This window comes from Gadus macrocephalus, chromosome 2 (genome assembly GCF_031168955.1).
Source record: "Gadus macrocephalus chromosome 2, ASM3116895v1".
Lineage (NCBI taxonomy): Eukaryota > Metazoa > Chordata > Actinopteri > Gadiformes > Gadidae > Gadus > Gadus macrocephalus.
Genome location: NC_082383.1, coordinates 22776279 through 22796551, shown reverse-complemented (window position 1 = coordinate 22796551; position 20273 = coordinate 22776279). Strand labels below are relative to the sequence as shown.

General features: G+C 46.4%; 2 protein-coding genes and 1 long non-coding RNA gene across 4 annotated transcripts in view; 1 reads left to right on the top strand and 2 right to left on the bottom strand.

Annotated features, from left to right (window-relative positions):
- Window positions 1-19596, bottom strand: part of trpm4a (transient receptor potential cation channel, subfamily M, member 4a) — a 25558-nt gene extending 5962 nt beyond the window's left edge. Inside the window, 13 exon segments of the mRNA XM_060045907.1 lie at window positions 344-472; window positions 1418-1519; window positions 3279-3581; window positions 4588-4706; window positions 5209-5311; window positions 5912-6151; window positions 6479-6543; window positions 6803-6980; window positions 7399-7568; window positions 9277-9463; window positions 16146-16323; window positions 17593-17651; window positions 19348-19596. Coding sequence (XP_059901890.1) covers window positions 344-472; window positions 1418-1519; window positions 3279-3581; window positions 4588-4706; window positions 5209-5311; window positions 5912-6151; window positions 6479-6543; window positions 6803-6980; window positions 7399-7568; window positions 9277-9463; window positions 16146-16323; window positions 17593-17651; window positions 19348-19416 — 1902 coding nt within the window. The 5' untranslated portion in view covers window positions 19417-19596.
- On the bottom strand, window positions 10333-12337 carry efcab11 (EF-hand calcium binding domain 11). 2 transcript variants are annotated; one of them, XM_060045911.1, is made up of 2 exons: window positions 11546-12337; window positions 10333-10893 (listed from the first exon to the last, which is right to left on the bottom strand). In XM_060045911.1, exons 1-2 carry the CDS (start codon window positions 11746-11748, stop codon window positions 10416-10418), a joined length of 681 nt encoding a protein of 226 aa, XP_059901894.1. In that variant the 5' UTR covers window positions 11749-12337; the 3' UTR covers window positions 10333-10415. The 2 variants fall into 2 exon arrangements, with proteins under 2 accessions (XP_059901894.1, XP_059901893.1); XM_060045910.1 differs by having other exon boundaries at window positions 10333-10924; window positions 11550-12328.
- On the top strand, window positions 13046-15827 carry LOC132453043 (uncharacterized). Its single transcript, XR_009524565.1, has 2 exons — window positions 13046-13481; window positions 15601-15827. It is a non-coding gene; the product is annotated as an uncharacterized LOC132453043 (long non-coding RNA).
- Window positions 19597-20273: the final 677 nt, after the last annotated feature.

Genomic DNA, 20273 nt, shown 5'->3' with positions numbered 1-20273 from the left:
GAACGTGTGAACGAGTGAACGAGAGAACGAGAGAACGAGAGAACGGAGAGAACAGAGAGAGAGAGAGAGACAAAGAGACAGAGAGAGAGACAGAGAGAGAGAGAGAGAGAGAGAGAGAGAGAGAGAGAGACAGAGACAGAGACAGAGAGAGAAAGAGAGAGAGAGAGAGAGAGACAGAGAGAGAGAGAGAGGGCTAGAGTTGTAAGTACATCATTATCCCCAAGAGGCCCTTAGAATAGCAGAGCAGACGTATGGATGAGCGAGCCCATCACGCCAGAACAGAGGACAGCTGGAGTAAAGACGTCTCATAGTTCATCTGCCTGTAGCTGTGGAGCGTGATTACCATCTCCCAGAAGTAGACGGCCATCTCGCTGCGGTTCTGGAGCACGGCCCAGAGGAAGAGCGAGGCCCAGGGAGAGAGGCAGCGTTGGTCCCGGTACAGACAGTCTCCCAGGAGCAGCTTGTTCACGTGCTGTGGGGGGGGGAACAGGGGGGCACACATGTGTCATGGTAGGCGGAAGAGTGATGCAAAACAATGTGGGGGAAACGAATCCCCCTGGATGGAAGACGGTCCCATGTTTCTAGGTGAGTGCGATCGAATGCGGGACATTTTGTGTTGTACCGTTTGCCTCCACTAGATGGCGCTGTTGTACTGTAAGTAAGCGAGGTTGTTACGTTAGATGCCCAAGCCAAGGCCTCAAGGCGAGTCTGATGATTTAATTGTTGACGGCGGTTAATCATATATATTACTGGGTTAGAGAACTGGGAAATCTCGAATTTCCAGTTGCAGATAGAAAGAGGGAGTTAATCCTCGAGACAAATAGCTTGAAAGCCTAATCCGACATCATACATGGCAGGTGATATTTACCAGCAAGAGAAATAGCAGAAATAACTACATAAAGGCCATCCCCTTTCTTTAACTACATAAAGGCAATCCCTTTTCTTGTCGTTTCTGTACATTACGAATATAAGTTAATAGTTATATGTTTAATAATAAACAGGCTTGAATAGCCGAATCATGCTGCACCATTACAATGTTCTGCATGACTATGCTTATTTTATAACAATTTACAACATCGGGTCAGAAAACAATCATCACTGTTTGTGCGTTTCTGAATGCTGCTTAATGTTTCCGTCACCTTCTTTTGCTGACATTACAATTTTCTGAATCTGAACGCAAAAATCTTTGTGACTTTGTCACTTTATCATCTTAACTTTATCAACATAACTAAAAGTCTCAGCAGCTTAAGAACCAGACCCGTAACCCTACCCACGGCTTAACAAAGCAAGGAGTTTAATGTCCTCTAAACCGATCCGTGTAGAAGAAGTCCAGACAGTCGAAGGTTGTCCCCACACACTCACTGGTGCGTCAGCTACAAACCAGTACTACTGGACTGGGCGTGGACGTCCGACTCACCCGTATGGCCCTGCGCGTGGTGGCCCCGGGGTCCAGGCCCAGCTGCGCCGAGTAGAAGGGCTGGCACACGTCCCCCAGCAGGTCGTAGAGGAGGCGGGACACCTGGAGGGACACCCAGCGAGGAGGACGCGTGAAGGGTTAATGGGGGACTGCAAATATACAGCGCTTTCACCAAAAGCACTTTACAGTAGGGCTGGGCGATATTGCAAAAAACATTACCACGATTATTTTTTTGATATTGATTGATATATCGATATCAATCACGATATATGATTTGGTACGGCTGCAGCCTGAAGAAACTAGAGTGTTCATTAGTTAAAACATACTTTTTTGTTTATAACCATATTTGTGACAAGGGAACATTTAAATATAAACATTTAACTTCAAACGTATTTTATCTGCTTCCAACAGAACAATATAAGGTAGCTTGCCTTGTAACCTATTGAAAATAATGTTAATTATTATTATTTTTTTACTTTATTATTATTTTTTTCTATATCGAGCATTTATGTCTGATGCTTATCGTCGTAATCGACGTGAGTTTTATCGCGATTAATAATCGTAATCGAATTATTGCCCAGCCCTACTATACAGTATTGCCTAACATTCACTCACATTCCCACATACTGAGTCAGAGGGACTCAGTATGGATGGATGCAGTCACTCAGCCTGCTCTGCATCGATCAGGGTCAACGACGTATCGTGTTGAATGCTGTCGTGATGTTTACAGTGAGTCCTTCCTGACCTACTCCAAGAAAAAGGATTGAATAGCTCAACCCTATACTATACACTTAAAATCGTCACTGTTTATAAACAGTTACATTCTTTATTGTATTGTATTTCAGATGATTGCATGAAAAGAGTCGTAATTACTTGGTTCATATTATGTTCTATCGTATTTGAACTTTTGTAGATTTGGCAATGTCAATTCACGTTTACCATGCCAATAAATCTAGATTCATCCATCTGTTTAGATCAGGGGTCTCAAACTCGCGGCCCGGGGGCCAATTGAGGTCCGCGGGATGATATTTTGTGGCCCCCTACATGACATCAAAGTTTAGTGTTAATGCGGCCCGCGCGTTGTTGTCAAACGCACATTTTTGCTGAGTCGCTTGCCACGCTTTATTACCACTTGTGATAGGGTGACCAGATGTCACGGTTTTGCCGGGACAGTCCCAATTTTGAGTTGCGTGTCCTGAGTCCTGACAAAAGCCAAAGGACGCTAAAATGTCCCGGTTTTCCACCAACCGCTATGAAATGTCCCCTGTTGGCAGCGATTACATAGCCAACGTGATCTAATTACTGCCCGATCAATAACTTATTCTGCGTTTTAATATCCATCCGTCTCGGAGGTCCGAGGACGTTGCCTACCGACACGCACGAGGTGACTTGAAGTATGAACTGTTTTCATTGTGCTTGGATCGCTTTGGTGGTTTAAATGGCGATTTCAATCCCTCGTATTACTGCAATACCTTACTGCGTCCGTATCTCTGCCTCTGGCCTATAGCCTACTGATTTTGGATCGCCTGGTCCTCTGCCAATGCTACCGCGACAACAGCTTTCCGGGTGGCGGCCATGTTTTCCTCCAACGACCGAGCGAAATAATAAAACACTTGAAGTGTGGGCGTGGCGTCAGATCCGAGATCCGAGTCGGTTCGCAGAGAATACTCGAACGCAGCATTAGATTGGGTCAGTTGTGTTCCTTTTTTTCGTGGAATACTTGATGCGGCCCTTCCTGACCAACACTCTACCTCCAGCGGCCCCCAGGTAAGCTGAGTTAGAGACCCCTGGTCTAGATTCTAGATGAACGGACAGATGGACGGACAGCCGCTCAGACAGGACAGGGAGACAGACGGCTCACCTCGTAGAGACACAGCTCCTTGGCCGAGGCCGAGCCCATCAGGCGGGTGACGGCGCTGACGGGCGACCCCGGGCCGGCGCCGTCCAGCTGGGTCAGGGAGGTGGCCGCGTCCTGCCGCTCGGCCAGCCGCCGCTGCAGCAGGGTGTAGGCCAGCGAGCTGTCGGCCAGCGAGCGGTACAGGCTCTCCAGCCGGCTGTAGGTCAGGTAGTGCAGGATGCTCAGGCCGTTCTCGCAGAACAGACGCACAAACTGGGGCTTGTCGTTGACCAGAGCGTCCGTCATGGAGTCCTCGAGGTCCTCGTACTGGAGGAGGGGGGGGGGGGGGGGGGGGGGGAGGGCAGGGGAGGAGGAGGAGGAGAGGAGGGAGAGGAAGGGGAGGAGGAGGAGGGTGAGGAGGGGAGGAGGAGGAGGAGGAGTAAAGTAAGTAAGTATATTTATTTTATAAAGTACACAAAGCATAACTGACTAAAATGCTGTAGAGTGGATAACTAAACAGACAAATAATACAAAAAACACATTGGAACAAGAGTCGTAATTATATAAAACATAAATAAAAGGAAACCTCCAATATTAGGGCACACAAAAAAGAAATAAAGGGGGAAGGAGAACGAGGAGGAAGAGAGGAGGAGGAGGAGGAGGAGGAGGAGTGGAGGACGAAGACGAGGAGGACGAGGAGGAAGAGTTGGAGGAGGAGGAGGAGGAGGACGAGGAAGAGGAGGAGGAGGGAGAGGAGGAGGAGGAGGAGGAGGAGGAGGAGGAGTGGAGGACGAAGACGAGGAGGACGAGGAGGAAGAGTTGGAGGAGGAGGATGAGAAAGAGGAGAAGAAGAGAAATAAAAGCTATGGACGAGGTTGCGTCCACAGCTTAAAGGATACATAGCAGAGTACAGATGTTATGGACTGGAGGGCCGTTGACTAGCAGTGGTTTGTTTACTGTTGCTTGCCAATGCTTACCATTACCTTACTTACCAACTAAGGAATGAAGGCGGGAAGGAACGAAGGAACGAAGCAATTACACAGCGAAGGAACGAAGCAATTACACAGCGAAGGAACGAAGCAATTACACAGCGAAGGAACAAAGCAATTACACAGCGAAGGAACGAAGGAATGAAATAATTTAATAATCACGGATTACCAAATGAAGGAATGAGGAATGGAGAATGCAGGAATGAATGATGCCAACTGTCAGTGTGGATCTAGTTTGTGAGCGTAAGGCGCGGAGTCAGCAGCCAGGATAACAACAGCGCATTATAACCACAGCAGGTTGCTATGGGGACGTGGAGGCCGCCGTGGTCCTGTGTGTCACCGACCTTCCAATGGATGTCCCCGTTGAACAGCTCGCTCTTGGCGATGTCCACTCGGTTCCAGGCCACGGCCAGCTTCAACTCCTCCGTGTATTCACTGGCATGGCTGGCCACACGTTTACTAGCTGTCACGCGCACACACACACACACACACACACACACACACACACACACACACACACACACACACACACACACACACACACACACACACACACACACACACACACACACACACACACACACACACACACATTTAAAAGGAAAACTATTTTTGTGTTGGTCCCTATTTAATCCTATGTTACCAACAACATTTCTTTTGATCTAAAATAAGTTGTTGCATATGGTTTGGTATACCGTTTAGATGATCTACTTGTATATGTATGAAGGAATACAGGAATGAAGGAATATCTATCTGCATACATACGTATGTTGCATACTTATGTGTGCATGGACCCATTTGTGCATCCATTACGTGCAGTGCAATGCTCAGGGTTCCAGTACATTCAAACATACTGTAATTATACTGAAAAAATACTGGCAACACAATCAGTGATCTCCCCTACAGCACGCAAGAACACAAACACACAGACAGGAAGTACAGACAGACGCACAGTAAGGACAAACCTTGAACCAGGGCTTTGAGGAGGACCGTGTCAAAGTCATCAGATCCTTCCTGCTCTTGATGGAAGACGGTGATTAGATCTCTGTTCTGGTGAATACTCAGCACCTGCAGAGAGAGAGAGAGGCAGAGAGAGAGAGAGAGAGGGAGAGGGGGAGAGGGAGAGAGAGAGGCAGAGAGAGAGAGAGGGAGAGGGGAGAGAGAGAGAGAGAGAGAGAGAGAGAGAGAGAGAGAGAGAGAGAGAGAGAGAGAGAGAGAGAGAGAGACAGACATTGTGGTCATCATTTCCTCTGTGAAGTGCTTTGCTGTAGAACCAAGAAGCCTCAAGAAGATCAATTTCACTCCATGACATTACCCTGTGTCATGTGGGTTTGCTCGGTAGAATGCAGAGGTAGAAATGCAATCGATGAACTGAGTTGTCCACTTGAAATTGGACACACACTCAATCAGTTCACTAAAGCAAAGTTTGCATTTCCTGTGATTATTAGTGACTACTCCTATCCACACACAAAACGTCCCTTACCCCTGACCTACTCCACTACCACAGGCCCTAACCACACACACACACACACACACACACACACACACACACACACACACACACACACACACACACACACACACACACACACACACACACACACACACACACACACACACACACACACACACACACACACACACTTCCGAACGTCTGATCCAACTCACCCAGTCCACAAGTTTCTCCAGGTTGGCTTCTGCTGGGAAGTGCCTCCTGACCTTCTCTCGGACCCGGTCACGGAGCTCCGTGCTGGGGCCCTCGCCGCCCTCCCCCCCCTCCGGCAGGGGGCTGCTGGGGCTGGAGCCCGGCGACACCTCCTCCAGGATCTCAGTGATCAGGTCCGCGGCCGGCCCCGAGCCCCCCAGGACCAGCCAGGGGATGGCCTTCCTCAGGGACTGGTCCACCCTCTGGAGAACACGTCACACGGTGAGGACGTCAAACGCCCACGCACTAAGTGGGATTAACTCTGACAAGTAGTTATTCTCCAGAACAGGAGAAAAAAAAGAGCATTCCGCAAGGCATGTTAGCGGGCCTCAATTGGCCCCCGGGCCGCGAGTTTGAGAGCCCTGCTATATTGGATGGTAAGAAACAACATAGGGAAGAGCTACTATCAGGGTTCACTCTATGTTGTTTTGAGAAACTACAAGGGGAAGACTATGAGGCTTCACATCGAGTGTCTAGAAACGTCAAGCGGACGAGTGCCACTATGGTTTGGCGTTTCTTTGTTACATTACCTGCAGCATCTTGGCTTCCCCTGAGATGAGCATGCACAAGACTGGGATCTCTATGCTGCCACTGCCTGTTAGGTCGAGAGAAGGGAGTCAGGAGGAATAATTCGTGCTCAGTAACGTACTGACACAGATACACTTTGAGTCGCTGGTTTATTCATTCCATTTATTCTCTTTTTTGTTTAGTTTATTTATCCTGGAAAACGATTTGGATTTGAAATCCATACATCTATGTTATTTCTCCGACAGGATCCGTGCCTCTTAGCTACACAGATGACTGAAGTATTCATGACACTAGTTTCAATGCTAAAATGCATCACAGCATCTCACCCCAGATACCAGTACGCTGGTGGGAGATGTAGTCCTCCAGATTGGAGAGGAAGCTGGTTTCCCCGCCGCGCTGGCCGACGGTCCCATCGTCCACCAGCAGGAAGGCCTGGTAGTTGCTGTCCAGGCCGCAGGTGTCCTGGGACGTGTTCTGGACATAGTAGCGAGCCGGAAAACTCCCCTGGAAAACAAGTAAAGAAAACCACACATTGATAAATGCACCAAACGCGCACTAGGAAGTAAGATAGCCAACTGTTTACAACGGGTATAGCTTAACACAAATCACACTTTGTCCAATGTTGTCTTTGTTGTTGTATTAACATTTTTATCACAACGTACCTTTTCACTGAGCCACGTCTAAATACAATTTCCCTGTCAATGATGATGGACGATACAGATAAAGGAATCTGGAGAGAATGGTCAAAGACCCATCTTCTAACATAGATGAAATAGAACAGAACATAGCTCCAGTCATCTCAGTCAGTGCGTGAAACAGGTTTCAGCCATGTTGAGGTGCACGGCTGCTTGGCTAGAGTGAGCTAACGACCGCTCTGCAGTGTGTAACAGCCCGCTGCCAGCCGCGCGGCGGCGGTCCGTACCTGTGCGTTGACGAGCTGCTGCCGGTTGTGCACCAGACCCCAGGGGGCCACGCCCACCGCCACCACCTTCTTCTGGGACAGGGAGGGGGCCGCGGCCGCGTGGTCCCGGACCGCCTCCCCCACGCAGCGGCCCACCCCCTCCCTCAGCCCGCCCGTCAGGATCCACGCCCCTGAGGGGGGGGGGGGGGGGGGGGGGTGTGTGTGTGTGTGAGGGTGTGTGTGTGTGTGTGTGTGTGTGTGTGTGTGTGTGTGAGGGAGAAAGAGAGAGAAATGCCTTAGCAGCAATCAAATTAAGTCAACTAGCGTATAGAAAATGCAGACAGTCAGCATAAGCTTTATTTGTGTGAGAAATTCAGCAGTGAACAATTGGGCAATACATACACTGAACACATGGGAAGCGCAGACTTAAAGGTCATTGTCCTGTTTTATGCATACATATTTTTCTTAATGACTTATTTTGATGAGAACATTCAAGTATAACTCCCTGTATCTTCAAACTTAATGTCAGGATGTGTTCAAGTCTGCGCTACATTTTGGCTGTGAGGCTTTGTTTCGTGTTGAAGAACATGACGTGCTGTTCCAAATGTCAGACGTGCCCCCCCTGCATCGGGAGGTTGTAAAGCGCGGGCGCAAATCATTTGAGCCCTAAGGGCAAGCTTGCAAGAATGCTTGTGTGTAAACACGACACATGGATTCAATCCGTCAACACATCCCCATTGCTACACTACAGAGTCGACGCTTCAAGCAACTCGGTGAATCCTGTGAGGGAAATACGTATGAAGGTTAAAAAAGGAAAGAAAGATGTAGGATGAGTGAAGGGACTTCCCATCACCTCTTCCATTTCCATTTAGCAGACGCTTTTTATCCAAAGCATCTTACAATAAGTATGTTTTTCAGAAGAAAGAGGGACAACAATATATCGCTGTCAGTACAGTAAGGATGTTCATAGAACAAGTGCTGAGCCCTTACAGTTGCTAGGTTAGACCATTTCCTGTATACACCACAGACAGAAAGAGAGCAAGGATACGATGCTAAACAAAGTACTACTTTTAAGTTCAAGGGCGTACAACACACAATAACTGCATTCATTAACTCCCAGGACGTACAGCCTAGACTAAGTGCGTACATTGAGTGCCATAAGTGACGAGAGGGGTGTTTTGAGGAGAGTGAGGGAGGAGAAGGGGCAGGGCGGGGGGGTAAGGAGTCTCTGCAGTGCCGGCGAACTCTGGACAAGTGGGTCAACTAGCGTACAGAAAACGCAGACGGTCGGCTAGGGCGGGGCGATTAATCGAATTTCGATCTCGATTTCGATTTTAGCGTCAAACGATCACAAAATGAATTTAATATTTTTTTTTTTAAAAAGTATGTTGTTTTTTTTGTGTTTTATAGAAAGTGCAGCTGGATACTTATGTTTTATTTTTTTAGATTTGAAAATTTTCTTTTTGATCATTTTGTGTATTTCTTTAAGTTCTCAGCTACTACGGGTTTATCGGAGAGACACGCTGAATAAATACATCACGTGTTCAAACTCAAAAATAATCGTTTTGAATAATCGTGATTTCAATATCGACCAAAATAACCGTGATTCTGATTCCTCGGGTCACCGAGCGGTGGCCCTACGGCCCGCCCACCTGCCCTACGGCCCGCCCACCACGGCCCGCCCACCTGCCCTACGGCCCGCCCACCTGCCCTACGGCCCGCCCACCTGCCCTACGGCCCGCCCACCTGCCCTACGGCCCGCCCACCTGCCCTACGGCCCGCCCACCTGCCCTACGGCCCGCCCACCTGCCCTACGGCCCGCCCACCTGCCCTACGGCCCGCCCACCTGCCCTACGGCCCGCCCACCTGCCCTACGGCCGGCCCCCCTGCCCGCCTCACCTGTGCTCTGAGCCGCCCTCACCAGCCCGTTCCTCATCACCTCCCGCACCCACGGCTTCACCTTCTCCTGGCCCTCGCCCCCGCCCCCGACCACCGAGACCACCAGGTTGGGGGAGGGCACCCCCCAGTGGGCCGTCATCAGGGTGAAGACGATCTGGGGCGGCGTGTCCCGGGACAGCCGCAGGAACTGCAGTGGGGAGAGAGAGAGAGAGAGAGAGAGAGGCGTAAGGGACGAGGGGAGGACGCCCTGACTGGGGGGAGAGAGAGAGAGAGGCGTAAGGGACGAGGGGAGGACGCCCTGACTGGGGGGGAGAGAGAGAGAGAGGCGTAAGGGGGGAGAGGAGGACGCCCTGACTGGGGGAGAGAGAGAGAGAGAGAGGCGTAAGGGACGAGAGGAGGACGCCCTGACTGGGGGGAGAGAGAGAGAGAGAGGCGTAAGGGGGGAGAGGAGGACGCCCTGACTGGGGGGAGAGAGAGAGAGAGAGGCGTAAGGGGGGAGGGGAGGACGCCCTGACTGGGGGAGAGAGAGAGAGAGGCGTAAGGGACGAGGGGAGGACGCCCTGACTGGGGTTCGACTGAAGAGCTTCTCACACTGAAGGAGGACGGGGTGATGTTCACGATGTACAATACCTCAATCCATACCAGTAAGGTGTAGGAAGTTGCAAAGCGTGTGAAAGGGTTGGTTCCCATGGCCGACTGATCACAAAGCTTCATTAAAAGTTTATGCATCATACTTGGTTTTGGTTCAAATTATGCAGAGTATGGCAATTGGTTGTTGGCTAAATTCATTTATATTGACCAAAGTACTCGATAACACTATGTCGATGCTGAGATATTGATGTCTATGCATTTTTAAATAGTTGTTATTAAGACAGAATCAATAGCTGAAGATTAAAGTTTAATAAATACACTTTTTTATTTTCAACTAGAGTGAAAAATGAAATGTAATCATGCGATTGAGGCTACAAAATGAGCCTATTTTGTAGTCAGGGCATCAGATCTGGCGATATCACACCCTCTAAAAGTCATCCATTGAAATGAACAGAAAGAAACGTATTTATTCCAAAACACTTTAATCATGAAAACAACGAAGCTAATAACACAGGATTTGAAATGAATAAAAAACAGACCCATAACAATTAGCTGAAACTACAATCCGAGTTTGTGTCGGTGCGTCCAAAGCCCACCGCCGCCTCAAAGTCCTTGAAGCTGATGTGACCGTCCGAGTCGCGGTCGGCGTGACGGAAGGCCTCCGAGGCGGTCCTCTGGGGCAGGAGAGGAGCCACCGTCCTGAACGCCGCCTCAAAGTCCTCCTCTTTGAGGAACCCCCGGCGGTGCGCGTCGAAGGCGCCAAACACCCGCCGCGCCCTAACGTACGAGTCCGGCTCCTCCTCGGACAGCTTCTCCGTCATCAGAGCCTCAAACATTTGGAGGGTGAGCGCCCGCTCTCGCCTGTCTCCCATGAGCTTGTCGGCCTCCGACTTGGAAGGCTTGTAGCCGAACAGCATCACCACGGCAACCTTCAGGTCCTCCCTGGTCAACAGGCCATCCTGGTCTTCGTCGCAGAGCTCAAACACGGTGGCGATCCTGAATCGGTCTGCGCCTCCACCTGCTCTCCTTGTTGGTCTGTTTTGAGCAGAGGCCATCGCTGCAGAAATTCATAAACAGAGGTTGAAGAACAACAAAATAAGGGCTGTTGCGAACTTTGAGCTCGCAAGAAAGCCAAGAAACGGATGAAAGATTGGTCAACGGTTAAGGCTTTACCTTGGCCTATAAAGGCTTGATGTCTCGAATAGACAAAAAAAATAAAAAAAGTTTTCTTTCATGAGAAGATATGCATTGATGGCAGAAGGAACATGTGAACCTCAAGTCAGCCGCTCTAACTTATCTGAAGAGTATCATAGGATGGAACACGTTTATGTCCCCAGGGGAATGACATTAGTATAATTGTTAATCCTGCTTGAATGTCACGTTGTTGTCAAACAGGGTGCAGAGTGCAGACTACTTGGCAGTTGATACTTGTCGGTAGTACTACTAATAATTACTCCAGGAATGAATGACCTATTGAATTTAGAAGTTAATTACACTTCAGAATAGTCAACAACAACATGCTAGCGAAAACCCTTGACAACTGGAATCTGGAAACTTGAAAAGCGAAACAACACTGATGACTAGTAATAGACATAGAGTCTCCCTCTCAACTTTAAAGTAGGATACTTATTAAATATCATAGCATTTCATTAAATGCAATAAAAGGTAAAAGCACTACTTACTGGGTTCTCCGAGTCGCGGAACACAACATTGAGCTGGATTGGCTGACGGCAACAGGCATTGGAGAGTCTGCGGTGGACTTGAAAACACGGCACGGATCTTCTGATTACGGAGGAGCATGGAAATCACGACATGGATCTGGTCCGATTGCGGTGACGCTTGGACAACAACAGGGCATATGTTTGCATTATTATTAGCCATTAGATGGTGACCAGATTTAAGAAATTAAAAACAGGGACATATGTAGTTTGCCATTCCATATAGCAACAAAATATATGCGTTTATTTCTGAAATAAAAAAGATATTAATATTTTGTCTGTTCATATCATGGTCAAATTTATCATATATATATCATATCTAAAACCCATAGAATGTTTTACTGCAGTAAAGGCTTAGGCAGTATTCTACTACATGATGAATGGTTTATCATGATTTACTTTAAGCTTTGGTAATTAAGTAGCTCAATCAAATAGGATATCATCCTATATTGTCTTGATAGGCAATTGTTTAATATCATTCATTGTATAAAGTCAATCAATAGAACGGTTGCGCCACAGACTATGAGATAGACACAAGAATCAAAAACCTGTCTAAAAATGAATAGACATGAGCAAGGAAGAACCTTTTCTACAGTGGCGAATTGCATTCACATCACACAAAAAAGTATCAGGTTATCTCGTAATTATGACATAAAGATCTCATAATTATGAGAAAACATCTCATAATTACGAGATCTTTATGTCATAATTATGAGATAACTATCTCATAATTACGAGATCCTTATCTCCTAATTATCAGATAACTATTTCGTAATTATGAGAAAGATAAAGATCTCGTAATTATAAGATAATTATCTCGTAATTAGGACATAAAGATCTCGTAATTATCAGATGTTTTCTCATAATTATGAGATCTTTATGTCATAATTACGAGATAACCTGTTTTTTTTTTGTGATGTGAATGCAATGCGCCACTGTACTTTTCAAAGTCGATTAATATGTTTTTTAAACTCCTATATTATTTTTTAAAAAACATAAACACACACAACATTTTTCGGGGACAGGCCCCCAGAAATGGGTACTGTCAGTACTGTCATCAGTCATTACCCAATTATTTACCTTGTTCCCAAGCGTCCTCATACCCAATAATTCATCATTACTTCCCTGACAACTCTCATTGGTACTGTAAGCGTCTATAAATCACATGACTCATCACAAAAAAAATTCAGAGAGGAGATCAGACCTTAGACACATGGTCTATCCCCTTCACTCAGGGAAACCTTTTTTGGAGTTATTACACGTTAATGTTAAAGCAGGCCTAGTACAGAAGATTGACAGGTTTTACAGGTGCATCAGATAACAACTGACTCCGTTCAAGGGAAATCAATAACAGGAGTAAAGTACTACAGTTCGCTACGGCTACTGCCTGAGGAAAGGGTCAAAGAACAAAAACAATATGCTCTAAATATTCTCCCCTCACCCAAAGCGGTTGAGAACTAAACCTAACTCTCTGCTCAGCTAGCCGGCCCAACTGTGAGTTTGACTATGATGTAATCTGAATCATGAGGTGGCATTCTAATTATTCTTCAGCAGGATCCGCTTTCTGACAGCTCACAAGCAGATCATGTGATCCATGAGCTTGTGTGAGAGTGAGAGGGAGAGCGAGTGAGAGGGAGCGAGAGGGAGCGAGAGCGAGAGAGAGCGCGTTTGTTGCACAACATAGCGTTGGAGATGTGCAGAGCTTGGTAAACAGACCACTGATCCTAGAGACTTAAAACGGCAATGAGTCTGCTTGTTGACTTACATGCCCACATACTACACCGTGTCGTTATGATCATCAGAGTTCAGCTCAAGTCTGTCATGTTTATTATTTGTCTGTTGTTGGGCCCATGTCTTCTTGTGCGTATCATAGCTTAGTGCACCTCGTCAACTTTGGTGAGTTTCCAGCTCTAAACTCATAATTCTCAAGTTGCCTTGCCAACTTCTTGCTTTAAGGTTTCAACTATGTTCTGCTAACATTCTGCTATCTGCTACTACTGTCTTCTCCACAAGTAGAATCTTTTGGAAAAAGGCCTAGGGAGATTCTCCTCTATGCTTTGGAATCCCCAAAATCTGATGATGGCCGTGCTAAATTTAGAAAGGGATGGAAAACTACGCACCATACTTCCCTATTTTACTGTAGCCAGCCCAACTCAACTCAGCTGAGCAATGACTCACGGTGAGCTCTGGCTTCCCTACAGTACATACCAACGAAGCCAACGGACATACTTTAGTTTAGTTTAGGGTCAGAGCCAGAACAACTCAATCGTGAACAACTCTGTTCAGAGAGAACTTAACAGTCAGAGGACTGTGTCTTCAACCTGTCATACCATTATATTTAAACCAATGTATTTTGCAATACTTAAAAATGGCTTAAAGGACTAGTCGTCTTGTGTCTTTCTGTTGTACTGGTTACTAAAATATAGTGAAAGTAAGGCTGGGTTTCAAGCAGGGAAACATGATATCCTGCGACCAGCGCAGGTTGACAAAATAGATGGAAAAACCTCTCAGGGGTGAACCACATTACCTTCACTATGCAATCAGAAACACAAGCAGTAAGATGAAGCCTGAAACCTCTGTTTTGTGACAATAGAAGCTTCTCCCATTTTGTCCAGTCAACAACACTGAGTTGTAGCATATGCCGACCACTGCTATTCACAGATACCAGTCTAACCTGCTAAGGTTAACAATGATCTTTTTCAATATTGATTGGGTTGTGGGCCACAAAAGCTTTATGCAACCTGCAGTATGAAGAATATTAACTTTATAGATATTTGAAACTGCTAACTGCAGAGAACTGCAGAAGGCCTAAAGGTCTGGTATAAAAGGTTATAGGTTAAGTTGAAAACCGTGTAGGGGGTATGCTGCTTTAAAGTAGTATACATTGTAAAATATATTTGTATTGGTGCACGATGGATCCCAGGCCCCATTTTACGTTTTTGTATAGTAAAATAGTAAAAAATATTAGTTGAATTCCCATGACAACCAATCATGGGTTCTGTATCCCAATCACTGCATAGACAATTTCTGCAATGTCCCTAAAGAAGATAACAGTAATTCAGTAAGATAACTTTTTTTCTGTTTATAAGCAAGATCTTTATCCAATATGATAAAACGTCCTTCCAGAACTGTGTTCTAGAATGCACTGGCTGATCTAACTCTTCCATCTGAATCACTAGCACTCTATAACAGGGCTGTTGTCACTCGTGTGGCATGTGCACCATAGTATCATACTGCCAAATGTCTGGCTAGCTATCGCAATTAATAATAAACCCGGTTATGCATGTCGTTATAACACATTCGATTCATTTATTTAATTATTTAATTCACCATTTACAGAATGTTCTCCCCTGATGTCAAGAGGAGGTAGCAAAAGTAATTCTGGGCAATGTAGTTAGAACGCACACTAGAGCAGGCCAGGGGTAGCCTGACCAAAAAAGCCAGTAGCAGATTGCAAATAAAGATAGTCGATTTGAATAAGTACAACTGGTATCCCGAGGCACTGCCCCTACACTCTATGCCCGGGCGTCCTGCCGTAGCATAGGCACTGGTTCAACTGAACTCCACAGTTGGAACCCCAAAAGAGGCTCTTGCTGATTGAGGCACTGTGTTTGTGTCACATCAATGCATGGGTTCTTAGGAAGTGTTCAGATGGATATGGGACGTACGGAACCTGGGGGTCCACGCAGAGACAGAGGTGGACGTTAAGCTTCCTTTCATCTCGCTGACTGACGAATCGAACAGCAGGTCGGGCCCGTTTAGTCTCTGCCACTCAGAGCGTGTGGGTGGCTTGGGAGGGGGCTCGTGACCTAGGGTTAGCGGTGGGTGGGGATATGTTGTGAAGGGGGCTTCGCTTCGGAGCGGACAGCTCAATCGGGGGGAACAGATGCAGCTGTAGGACTTGAGCGCTAATGAGGAAGACAACGTGTAGATATACTGATGTTATTTGGTGCTCTCTCTCTCTCTCTCTCTCTCTCTCTCTCTCTCTCTCTCTCTCTCTCTCTCTCTCTCTCAGGTGTGGGCCATGTTCGTACAGTCACTGATCGGGCGACGGTGTTCTGCCAACGTTGATCCCCGTCATTCGGTTCTGGGATGTGGTTTTACCGGTGTTTGCTTGAAAGTTTCATTCAGGAAGTTTCCACTTCCTAAATGAAAGACATAGTTGTTGCTTGAGCCTGGCTCATGTCTAAGCCAGGGAGCAGCGCTGATCTAGACTAGGGCTGGGCGATTAATCGAATTTTGATCGCGATTTCGATTTAAGCGTCAAACGATAACACATTTTTTTTTTTTTTTTTTACATTTAATGTTTTATAGAAAGGGCAGAACAGCTGGATCCACATCTGTACATTATTTTAGATTGAAACATTTTCCTTTTGACCATTTTGGGCATCTTTTTAAGGCGAAATTTCAACAAGTTACAACGGTTTTTTTTGGGAGAGACATGCTGAATAAATACAACATGTTTTCAAACTCCAAAAAAATCGTTTGAATAATCGTGATTTCAATGTCGAGCAAAAGAATCGTGATTCTGATTTTCCCGTCCCCCCCATGATGACTCACGTGACTGTGGCGTTGCCTGGCCCCCGTGAACTCCACCTCTCCGAAGGCGTCGGTGGGGTACTCCGAGGAGTGCTGCCCGCTGTCCCATTGGCTGACGATGGCCGCGCCGAAGTAGTCCCCGGTGGCGTTGGAGCAGTGCGTCCCCCGGGGGCCGCCGCACTGACACAGCGCCCCGTTACTGGGGGGGGGGGGGGGGGCACGTCAGCGAGGATGACGAAAGGAGGAGTTGGTAGAAATGTCACGGTTATGCCGATAAGCATCAACCTGCAGCGGTGATTAAATACAGAAATGCAATAGACAGACAGACAGACAGACAGACAGACAGGCAGGCAGACAGACAGACAGACAGACAGACAGACAGACAGACAGACAGACAGACAGACAATCTGAACACATTACAATCGCAATGCCAAGCATTGCGATTGTAATGTGTTCAGATTGTCTGTCCGGAGTAATGTGTTCAGATTGGGGTCTGTCTGTCTGTGTTTCTGTCTGTCTGTGTTTCTGTCTGTCTGTGTTTCTGTCTGTCTGTGTTTCTGTCTGTCTGTCTGTCTGTGCGTGCGTGCGTGTGTGTTTGTGTGTGTCTCTGTGTGTGTGTGTGTGTGTGTGTGTGTGTGTGTGTGTGTGTGTGTGTGTGTGTGTGTGTGTGTGTGTGTGTGTGTGTGTGTGTGTGTGTGTGTGTGTGTGTGTGTGTGTGTGTGTGTGTGTGTGTGTGTGTGTGTGTGTGTGTGCGCGTGTGTGTGTGTGTGTTTGTTGTTAGGAAGGGTGAAGAGTGCTGCGAATTCACAGTAACCAAATTAAAACAATGAAGGGAGTCACCTCGAAGGTCACTCACAAACACAAACACACACACACACACACACACGTCAGTCAAAATCGTGTACCAGGAAGGAAGACACGTGGGGGAGCCAGATTCGAGACCTGGGACAGACGTCCAAACAAGGCTCTCACTACAGAGCAAATCAATGAGAGCATGCGGTGTGTCAGTGTCTGTGTCCGACTGTGGGAATGTTTCTGATGGTATCTTTGCGTGTTTGTGCAGTCGCTAAATTAGCTTCTGTCTACATCTTCTATGTGCTTTCCCCCTTCTAATTTATTATTCCGTCTGTTTTAGCATGTTGTGGTGACTGCGAATGGACGTCTGGACTCTCCTTAGGGTTTACCGGCCAGCACCGAATCGCCAAAGACCGTACTTTTATAAACAAATTGATTTAAAATGATTTGCCTGTATGCGTCAATTATGTCACCCAATGCACTCAACCATCCCTGGAAGGGGGGATCCCCCACTCTGTGTTCCTTCTCAAGATCTCTCCCTTGCTCATTAAGGATGTTATCCTTTCCCTCTGGGGGGATGGGGGTTAGGGGGCAGTCATAAACGTACGACCTGTTAAGCCCTTTGAGACGTGCCTCAGGGCTACACCAATCAAATCTAATTGAGCATAGTTACCTGTCGTCCTCGATGAAGGTGCTGCACACGCGCTTCTTGATGATTTTCGGAATCCAGCTCTGGGGTCACAGAGAAAAGTTGAACGAGTTAAAAGGGTCAGGAGTATTAGGCAACCACACGTTGTACAGTTGATAGTACACTTAAATATATGTCTGTGTGTGTGCGCGCGTGTGCGCGTGCGCGTGCGTGTGCGTGTGTGCATGCCACGTTTACACGTAGATGGCATTGCTGTCAATAAAGAAAGAAAGAAAGTAAGAAAGAAAGATAGTATCATCTGATTCAGGACTAGGTATTGGACCATATATTGTGTGTTTGAGTGAATGTGTGGATGCATATGTGTGTTTGTGTTTGTGTTTGTGTGTGAGTGGGGTGGTTAAGGTGTCAGAGTAAAGAGAGACATAGAGGGGGAACAGAGCAGAAATGTCAGGAATGTAACAACGGTTCAGGACTAGCCAAGATCTTGGGGGAAGACGGCGTCTTGCCTAGGGGGTTTTACCCAACCACCCCATGCACAGGTGAACACATTCCACCTATTTAACGACCTTGCATGCAGCGAACACAGACAAGCCCCGTAGGAAATGTGTTTGGTAACCTGTACAACAGTGAGGATTCAAACGCATGGCGAAGGCTATATAAATACTCATAGTCAGATCGCTGAGCACCAAAAATAAAAAAGGGATGAACAGGATGGACGGTTATGAGCCAACCGCATTTCAAAGTCATTGTTTGCTCATACACTTGTTGGAGCACAGGTAAGAATGATCTGTCACCTGTACGGGTGTATATAATTCATTGAACCATGGAAGACAAGACTTCACTTCACCATTAGTCTGCTCACTAACCAGAGAAGCCTTATCGAGGTTGGATCTGACAACGACAGACGTTGTCGGATGAAATTGCTGTGTAGTTTGAAGGTTTGCCTCGAATTTGGGCTGAAAATGCATGTTGTCTCAAACTTCATTCAAATAGGTCTAGCAGATGTTGAGGTTATGAATTCCGAGGCAGGCCTAACGACTTATAGGTCTAAGTTGGCTTCAACGTTCTTTTAGACTGACCTCATTCCTACGCACAAAACTTTCCAAATTCTATTGAAAGTACCAAGGAGATAATTTACAGCCACAAACAGTGATGGTAGGCCAAGTTAAAATAAGATCAGAAAAGATAAATCTAAGATAATGGCAATAACAAGCACAGCGTGCAATTTATTGTTGCAGATAAAGACTCTACATCTAATTGCATTGAATATATCTAACTTGTTTGCCTGAGAAGAACTATGCATATTATTTGATGAACGAAATATGGCATTGGCCCACTAAATTCATAAACATTGGGGTCTTTGGGATTCAACCAATAATAGCTAGACTCCGAGGGGAACTGCATTTCTGGAGTTGGTCATCGTCCTACAGCAGCAAAAATACAAGTTTGTCAGAAAGGCTGAACAAAGTGTGGGGGATCGAACATCACACGCACACAGCGAGATGCGATCGGGTTTCGCCGACACGCCCCAGACAGCGGTCACATCTGTGCGGATGGGTTTGCTGCATCGAAAAGGCGACTCGTAACTCGTTACCTGTGGGTAAAACCGGTAAAACCTCTGGCCATCAACAATAAGTTCAACCATCCACACCTTTCTCTCACGCTGGATAACGTAACAATAACGCAACTATTATCATAAACTATAAGTATCAGAGTAGGCCTATCCTGTTATTTTTTAATACATTGTTATAGAACTGTTAAAATGACCATAAAAGATACCTGTGCTTTTTCTGATGTTCTGGTTTCCGCGTTAGCCCCCACTTCATTGTCTTTCCCGGACATCTCCATGGCGAACGTACTGCTTCGCAAGCGCTTCCTCAACTATCCCTGCCGGCTTTAGGCGTCCATGTTCGGCTTTGAAGTTGCCCGCTTTCCGTGTGAACTGTGCGCGAGACGCCTCAACCCGCTCCAGTGTCAGGGGCTCCTCTGGGGAAACCTTCCTCCCTTCTCCTCTTTACTTCGCCCCGCCCATCGAACGTCAATGAGAATCAGCTGTCCCAAAACGGTCACGGAGCCAACATCAGCCATCAACCTCTAATCATAATGGATTTGCAGAGCATTGTACTAAGACCTATTAGCTCTGTCAACATGTTCATGTTGATTCGTGTCTTCTTGTTTGAATCCTTGGCAATAGTATTATCGTTGTGTATAAAGTGATCCACAATTAATAAATTAAGAAGATAGATCTTTGTTAAGGCCTACTGTTGGCACATAATAACTTCTTCGCAAACATAGCATAGCTGACTTAGACTTATGACTTATAAAACGTTTGGGTATAAAAAAAAAAATGTTATACCCAAATATTTTTGGGTTTATTTGGCAGGCCTCAATGACTCATTGTTGAATTATATGTAAGCACTATGATTTAGAAACATGGTAAAACTTTAAAATAAGTGCATAATTAACCCTAGTTAATGCAGTGTGACTATTTGCAAACGCTACAACCCTTTGTATGTTATATTCTCTGTGGTTCACATAAGCCACTGTTTCCTGCTTATGTCGTTTTGTAATTTCCTGAACCCCAGGAAGTGGGTGGACAAACAAAACGGCTTGCTCATCTGGTCCTGTTTGGGGCTAAATGATGGTATCAATGATAAGTAAAACACAAGCCTAGTCCTACGTCATCATCTCCCGGACCCATCAGA